Genomic DNA, 9,400 nt, shown 5'->3' with positions numbered 1-9,400 from the left:
GTCAGGCGGTTTTCACGATCCCTAATGGAAAAACGACATTTTTTTAAGAAACTTACGCTGTCTTCAAAATCGTCCATTTATGGAGTTTTTAAGTCTATTTTTTTAGAATTTCAGTTTTGCTAGGGAAAGAGAAACAATTAACAGTTTTTGACGGAAATATATGACATGAGCAAAATTGTTAAAATGAAACCGATAATAAGTAATAAGTAATAAGTGGACAGTGAATAGCAATACCTGGTGTTTAAAAAATCTTTTTTGTCATCGTTATTTCTATTAGAGTGATCATCTTGTTCAAAAATTGCAATATGTGCAATTTTAAAGTTTAGAAGTCATAATACAATAAAACCTCTATATAAGAATACACATGAGACCGAGCTATTTGTATAATAATTGAGAGGTTATTACTAGATAGAGTTTGATAAAAGATGTTATTATTAAGTTGGACCGAGTTTTTTTTATAACAAAATAGAGGTTATTCCTATATAGAGTATTCCTATATAAAGGTTTTACTGTAAAAGTAAAAGTAAGAGAAAAGTACAAGGACCATAATTGTAATTTACCTCAGAATGTTAAACAATGTGCTGACCAAATTTTTTTATTTTTTTCAAATTACCTCTAAATGGAATTTAAACAAATAAAGCAAGTGGGTCTTTGACCAACTATTCTAACATTGAATATTCTAACCTTATCCATCATCTCATTATTATACACACCAACCATATATAAATACATATGTTTCTCTCACATTTCTATTCATATTTCATACCAAAAATTTCCTCTTAAATTTCAAACAATTATTTTCACATTTTAGCCCCAATTTTATTTTTTTTTAATCAGATGGAAGGCTTAATTCCATATCTTCTCCATGCAATGAAGAAGCAGAAGCCTAAAAACACCTTTAGATCTTTTTCTGTGGATTCAAACCGGAGCTACCATTTGCTAATGACAGCTGGTGGCGACTCTTTAACCGGCTCATCTCATCGGAGAACCAGGTCCGATTTCCAGCCACCTGCGCCTGCAGAGTTCTTGGATCAACGGCCAAGCGTTGACTATCTCCGGTCAATCAATTCGGCTGCCGTGGCCAGTGGATCCAAGCAAATTGGTAATAATAATAATAATAATAATAATTATCATTACCAAATGTCTAAGGAAATAAAGAGCAGTGGCAGTAATAGTTCTTATGTTCGGCATTAATTAGAAAAAGGAAAAAAATTAGATATGAAATGTTTTTTTTTTTAATTAATTTGGTACTTTGTTTCTATTGATTTATGTTGTATATTTATTTTTAATTATTTAATGGATTGGAAGATAATTGTATGATATGTATGGGTGGGGTGGAACTAATTAATAGAATGATACTAGATAGTTTTGTAATGATAAATGGGATTTTATATATCTGGGAATTGTGTAATTATATATCTTTCTTTACAGAGAAAAATTAGTTGTATCTCTTTTGTATAAAGCACATAATTTCTTATAATTTGTATAAATTTATTTTTTTACTATATGTATAGTACGAATTTTTATTATTATAAAGGTAGATATAATATTCATTTAGTTATAAAATTTACCAAATAATTTGATATTTTAGAATTAAAACGAGTCTAAATTTTTTAACTTTTATTGGAATTTATTTTTAACTTTTAAATACACATGTTTTTTTTAGGCTTAATATATCATTTGCTCTCTGAATTTGTCCAAAAAGCTTAATTGGCCCCCTGAATTTTAAAAGTATTCCGACAACCCCTTGAACTTGCATAAAATATTCAGTTAGCCCCTTGAACTTGCGTAAAATATAATCAATTGATCACTCGATCGTAAAAAAGTAAGTTAACTACGGAAGATGTATTCCACGAATCTTAAAAAAAGTAAAACGGCCAAAATCGGAGTATACGATTCTAATATTAGAAAAGACAAGTTGTATAGTTGAGTAAGCAATAACTTCCTTTTTAATTTATTTTTTTAATTATGTAATAACATTTTAAGATGCGTGGAATACATCTTTCGTATTTAACTTACTTTTTTACGACCGCGTAATCAATTAATTATATTTTACGCAAGTTCATCTAACTGAATATTTTATACAAGTTTAAAGGGCTGTCGAAACACTTTGAAAGTTCAGGGGACTAATCAAGCATTTTGGACAAGTTCAGGGGGCAAACGATGTATCAAGCCTTTTTTTTATTATTAAAAGAGTTATTATCTTTTAGTTCATGTAGGGTCATAAACTATCAGGGCCCATCACCGGGTTCACACCGGTTTTCGGAGCCTCCATTAACCCAGTGTGAACTGGGTTTACTGGTTCCCGTTTAACCGCCCAGTGTGATAGTATTGGGCTTCAATTTTGATGGAGTACATATTGATAGGATTGGGCTCCATAAAAAAGCCCTCCAACAACTAGCAATCAATAGTAACTTTAGCCCGATGTTTGGATTCGTATACAACGAAAATAGGGAAAATTACATAGAAATTCTTCTTTTAAAAACTATTTACAACTATATCAACTCATAATTTTGGATTATGTCAAACTAGTAAAATCATTACCTTTAATATATTTTAATGATTAGAATTTATAAATTAGAAGTCTAGAATATATTTTCTAGGGTTTATGATTTAAGAATTGAAGTCTAGATTTCTTAAATTATGTTGTAAAATCATAATATATAGAGAATAATGACATATTAAGAATTAAGTTTGGTGATAAGACTTAGTTGTAATTTTATACTTAATTATGATATTATGTATTTAACCCAATAGAATAAGTATTAAAAATAATAGAATTAGAGAGAATAAAGGGAGACTACATAGAAAGATTCCAGATGTTCCTACCAAAAAAAAAAGATTCCAGATGTCATTCAGGTCAAAGTATTAAATATAAAGGGAGCAGTCGGCATTATGGCACCAATTGCCTTAGCAATTATCCCTGGAGTTAACCACCAATAGGCTTCGAACCTTTAAAGATCTAATGACTCGGGCAAGAGATTTTTTGTAGGTGGGAGGTGTTAGGAAATAGAACATCATACACGCAGTGGAAAATAAAAAGTTTTCCATTCCCTTATCTTGTAGGATCTGTTAATCGTTATTTCATATCACAAAAGATTGAGCGTATGTACCTTATTCGAAGAACTATCTACCGTTGCAAACAAAGTGCCCATATAGATATGTCAATCTTCTCAACGACTAGATCAACCCAAAACTTGAACGTACTTTGATCAACCTTGTATAGAAACCACGTATAGATTGCCTCTAATAATGTCCACACAAACTAAGAAACAAATGAACGAACAAGGTAACTATTTGTATTGGAAATTAGAGAGTAAATTACCCCAAAAAGATGTGTATTGGCCGAACACTAGTTTGTAGTTTTGAGAGTAAATTTCTCTAACCTCTAAAGGATGGGTAATGAACCCAAATCTATCAATAAATAAATCAACAAGTTTAGTCTTACCTCTTGTAGCGCAAATCCGTTGAATAGCAGCGGAAGTAATAAATCTTAGCTCCGTATCACCGATCTAGGAGGTTACTACACTGAATGAGAAATATCCATTATTCCACGAGCTAAGAATGCTACCCGAGAACAGAAGGGGAGCGGCAGCTAGGAAGAGGGAACACATAAATTCATCTTTTAAAAACTATTTACAACTATGTCAAGTCATAATTTTAGATTATGTCAAACCAGTAAAATCAGTACTTTTAATATATTTTAAGGATTAGAATTTATAAATTAGAAGTCTAGAATATATTTTCTAGGGTTTATAATTTATGGATTGGAGTCTAGAATTTTTAAATTATGGTATAAAATTATAATATATAGAAAATAATGACATATTAAGAATTAAGTTTGGTGATATGATTTAGTTGTAATTTTGTACTTAATTATGATATTCATGTATTTGACCCTTTATAACTAGGTTAAACCTAAACCCTAACCCTAATCCTAAACTGATTAGGTTATGGGTGGGCCATAAATAGATCAGTGAATGGGCCATAACCTGTTTACTATGTCTCCTACTCGCATATAATGAAAACATATTCCATCATTATGTCTCGTTCATACTCGTAATACAATCGAGAACTCAAATGATGTATACTCGTTGGATATTGTTTACCGCCTTTTTTGAGTGAATTGGATTGCGAGCGTGCCATTAATTTTATGGAAAAATTATAAAAATTGAAAATTTGACTTCTAGATCAAAAGATTGTGTGAAAGCTTAAAAATCTTCCTGTTGTTATAAAATTTTAATATACTCATCTACAAAGTGTCTGAATTATGACAAACCAAACTGATGTGTATGACCTTTAAAGTGATCCATGTGGTTTCGAAAGGTCCTAAGTTTATCATTAAAGTTACTTTCCAGTTATTTGCTTCAAATAAATAGAGCTCTCGAACAATTTTTAATCTTCTTCGCAATTTGACCTTCCCCTAATGATACCCAAGCTGTTTCAACCACTGGCCCACAAACTCCCCTCCCTTAGCCACAGTTCTTGAAACTAAACCGCCGGATGGGAACATAGAACCCATAAACGTAATTTCAAGCAAAAAGATGAGTGATATGAACTTACTGTTGTTAGATTATGCAGAGTTAATTCAACAAAATATTCACGCCAAGTTGAGTTACCCATCGTTTTATCTAAGCATTCTCGAATCCATTGAGATGTTCCTCTTCTTGGTTTCCATATGAAAAGACCTCATTCTAACTAAATATCAATTAAACCAATATATGTTAACGCCTCTTAAAACCCCTCTTGTAGCCAATTTGGATGTTTATTGCCCTAAATCTTCTCAACATCACAAGTGAGATCATTGAAATCTCCCACACAACACCATGGCAACAAGGATGAAGTATAAAGTGTTCGGAGGAGATCCCATGATTCCCATTGCCGAGAACTTTCAGACATCCCATAAAAGCTTGTCATATGCCATGGAGGGGTATGAGAAATCCTACTAAATAGTTAGAAATTGTTGAACTCTAAAACAATTATAAGTGTATTACTTTATGATCAATGAAATTATTATTTATGAAAATGCGTATGTCATTTCATTAGATAAGAAAAAAAAGTGCAAGTACATGATGCACGTGGACAAGAAAAAGAACTACAAAGTACAAAATAAACCATTAAAAGTACGACTAACACATGAAACATATACTTATCGAAACCCCAACTGCCATATTGATAATATTTTATAGTCTTCCTTTTTTGCTAAATTTTCAAGTATTATTTTATTTAATTGAATATAAACTGATATTTGTATTAAACCGCTACATTAAAATTTAAAATTGTCAATGTATTAAAATCTAAACATGTCATTACATTAAAGCCTAAAATAAACTATAAATTGCAATTAATATTAAATTAATTGTAAATTTTAATTACAATTAATACTAAATTAATTGTAAATCTAAAACTCCCACTAGATTAAAATTTAAAACTGTCACTGCATTAAAACCTAAACATGTCATTACATTAAAACCTAAAATAAACTATAAATTTCATTTGATATTAAATTAATTGTAAATTTCAATGATAATTAAAACTAAATTAATTATAATTAATTTGTCCAAAATTATAAAATGTGACCGCATCAAAATTGTACAATGTACTTTTCCAAAAAACAATAGCGATAAATTTGAAGCTTATTCCTAAACTATATAATATTTATAAATTTTGTGCCTTCATTCACAGACCCTCAACGTTTCAATCTATCGTATAACATTGAACATATTTCACTTTGTGTTGCCCTCTTTCGTCTCTGATTGCTTTCTTACACGGCAACATGGAAATGGAAAGAATAAGGCAGAAGTTGTTGGAAAAAATAGACATAATTAGTGATTTACCAGATGATATCATTCGTCATATTCTCTCCTTCTTGCCTTCAACCAAACAAGCTATTCAGACTTCAATTCTATCAAAAAAATGGAGGAAACAATGGACTTATGTCCCTGTTCTCAGCTTCCCCGATTCCAATGGTATGTCTTTTGAAGACTTTCTTAAATTCATTGACAATACCCTAATTCACCACGACTGCTCTAGGATTAAGAAATTTCAACTCGGATATCCTTATAGTTGTGATAAGGATCCTCAGTTTGATGCAAAAATCCTTTTTGCAACACAAAGACATGTGGAAGAGTTAAAATTGAGTTCAACGTTGCAAGAATCGTTGCCCAAATTCTTTTTCAACAATGCTTCCTTGGTTAAATTAACAGCTGTGGGTTGTACTTTTATGCCTAATGAAAAGGTCAATTGGCCATGTCTCACTACATTGAATATGGAAGCTTGTAATTTGACTGATCAAGCCATGCAAGATATTCTATATGGAAGCCCCTCACTCCAGTCCTTAGAATTACTAAGCCATTATTCTGAATTTAATAGCCTCGTTATTGCTTCAAAATCTTTGAAAAGATTTGTTTTACAACAAGATATAAGCAATGCTATCGTTTCTGTTATTGAAATTTCATGTCTGAACCTTGAGGAATTGTCTCTCACTGAAGTGTTTATAGGAAATCCTGCTCAAACCATTGAAAAAGTTCTATCTACCAGTTCATCACTCAAGTCAATTGAATTAAACAATGTCCACAACATTCGTGAGCTGGTTATTGCTTCCAAATCCTTGAAAAGATTGGTTTTGATATTAGATTCCTTCGTTTCTAATGTTGAAGTTTCATGTCCACGGCTTGAGGAACTGATGCTTTTAGGTTGTTGGAATGTTACAACCGCTAAATTATGGAATTTACCTCCTTCACTTTGTACTACTATTGATTTTTCCATTTTTGGGGAGTGGAAGGATGATCAAAGTTCAACTTATGAAAAATGTAAAACTTTGGTTAAAGACATTTTAATGCAGCTTCAGCATATCAATGAGCTAACAATCGGGAGTTTGTTTATCAAGGTAACTATTAAATAAGAAAAAAAAATGCATTTCATCCTTGTTTTTTTTAGCAACTATTGAAAAAAAAAAGTTTTATTTTTAAATTTAAAACTGAATTATTATAACATTTCTATTTTCTTAGTTTTCATTTCCACGTTGTGATTGCAGATTCTGTCAGCTTTGGAAGTGGGAGGCATGTTTCCTTTCGTGTCAAACATCAAAAGTTTGACTCTAAATTCTCCTGATTTGATTAACCACAGTTCTGGAATTGCTTGTGTACTTCGTAATACAGTCGTGCTTGAAAAATTAATTATTAATATGCCAATTATGATCAGGTAATTTTTGGAACTTATTATAAAATTCAATTTAATAATTTATACATTAGATAGTTTTAACTTTTTACTTTATTAAGGAAATGGAACAATATTATTAAATAACTTAGTTAAACAATTTTTGTCTGCAGACTGCTATTCTCTCGATGTTGAATAATTTTGGGGAAAACCTTTGGTATTCAAATGCGAATGTTTTTAATTGTTTGGAACGACATCTGAAGACTATTAAAATTATTGGCTTTCCGGTGAGAAATGACGAACGCAAGCTTCAGCTGAACTTTCTAGAGTTTCTACTCATGAATGCAAAAGTATTGAAAAAAATGGTCGTCATATTGGAAGGTCAGAAAAGAACTATTCCTTTCAAAGTTTACAAAAGATTGTTTACCCTGCCAACATGTTCAAAATATGCCATGATTAAGGTGATCTATTCTAAGTAATTAGGATTCTCGGAGACGGTTTTGATGTATTGTTTTGATGATTGAATAGATCCCAACTATAATGTTGAATAAATGATGAATGTTTAGAGAAATTTAATTTTTTTAGTAAAATAAATATTTCTCTGTGAATTTCGAAACATTTGATTGGTTAATTTGATTTGGATTGTCCATTTATTGTTGGCTGACTGGTTAATTTGATTTGTATTGTTTATTTATTGTTGGTTGACGTGGTTTAAAAGTTGACAAACATATAACACATGTTTCACTTTTTCCTTCGAGAAGTAGTTCAAATCTCGGTTCAAGTAGTTAAATTTTAATTTCCTTTTATTTTGATCAATGTTCGACAAGAAATAAGATTAGTTATTGCCGAAACACCCGAGCCGAGACAGATGTTAAGACAAGTTTTCCTGGAAATTAATCATCAAACCATTTATTATATAATTGAATTTTATTATTTTAATCAATATCATTCATAAATATAGAAGTACAAAATTGAGTATTTTAATTACTCAAATAAACCATTAAGAAAACCTAGCAAAACTACTTTCCATGTGTATTTTATTAGTTGTTTTTAAAAAAAAAAAAATTGTTTCAGAATTTTATCAAACACTTTCTACTCTATTTAGTATTGAAAGGCAAAAAACAGTTCTGAAAGCCACTTGATCATATAAGCATTTGGGTTAATTCTTAATTGATTAATGGTGTAGTGGTATAATGACCTGTTTGGCAAATAGCTGTTAGTCAATAACGAATTATATTAGCAGTTAGCTGATTACATTTTTTGTTAGCTGATTTGACTAGATGATTGTGTAAACTTTGTTTGGTAAAATTTAGCTGATTGTTAACTGCTGTTTGGATAAATAAAAAATAAGGACATGATAAAACATTTATTTAGGGTTAAAGGATAATAATTAGGGGTAAAAGTGTCATTTAAAAGAGATTAAGCAATAAGCTAATTGAAAAAACTCCTAAAATGAACATTTTCAAAATTAGCTTTTTGGACTCAATAGGCTCTTTCGAACCTCTATTCACCAAACACTATTATTAGAGATTTAATTTGTCAAAACCTCTAAAATAACTCAAACATCTAATTTTACCAAAAAACTATTTATCAAACAGGACGAATATCTTATTGCATCCTTTATCAATTTAAGATTTAAACATTATTGTCATTATTCATAAATGTTACGCATATAGATACCAAACGTTTATTTGAATGTTTACTTGGTGTTAGATAAATATAAATCAAGTATGGATCTTAATATAATGAAATGGCTAAATTATATACATGATGTATAACTTTTATATTGTTGGTATTTTATTGTACAAGCACACTAAAATAAATATACTATTTTATGAGTGACATTCTACTAAAATGTACAGCTGAAAATTATGACCGATAAATTTGAGTCAACCTACCACATAACTAATTTTTAACAAAAGTGAGAGTCAACCATCTTCTTCAACCTTATATCTCCATTATTATTTTCTCTCTCCATTAAGATATAAGATTGAAGAAGATGGGTGAGTCCCATTTTTTTAAATGATGAGTTAAAAATTGGTGATGTAGCAGCTTGACTCGCGTTGATCGGTCATAATTTCCAGCTCTACACTTTAGTGGGAGGTCACCCATAAAGTGGTGTATTTTAATATTAAAAAAATAAAGGTTGTAAGTCAAAGTGTGAAACATGATAAATGTCGTACACCACGTATGTAATTTACTCTATTGAAATGCTATATAATTAATAATTAGAGTATATCGC

General features: G+C 30.3%; 1 protein-coding gene across 1 annotated transcript; it reads left to right on the top strand.

Annotated features, from left to right (window-relative positions):
- The first annotated feature begins 745 nt into the window (after nucleotides 1–745).
- LOC136226624 (uncharacterized) lies at nucleotides 746–1,447 on the top strand. The gene has a single exon (XM_066015211.1). The coding sequence runs from the start codon at nucleotides 838–840 to the stop codon at nucleotides 1,192–1,194; it is 357 nt and encodes a 118-aa protein (XP_065871283.1). The 5' UTR covers nucleotides 746–837; the 3' UTR covers nucleotides 1,195–1,447.
- The last annotated feature ends 7,953 nt before the right edge of the window (nucleotides 1,448–9,400 follow it).

This window comes from Euphorbia lathyris, chromosome 4, assembly GCF_963576675.1.
Source record: "Euphorbia lathyris chromosome 4, ddEupLath1.1, whole genome shotgun sequence".
Taxonomy (NCBI): domain Eukaryota; kingdom Viridiplantae; phylum Streptophyta; class Magnoliopsida; order Malpighiales; family Euphorbiaceae; genus Euphorbia; species Euphorbia lathyris.
The sequence above is the reverse complement of the archived record's forward strand: the minus strand, read 5'-3'. Positions and strand labels throughout refer to the sequence as shown.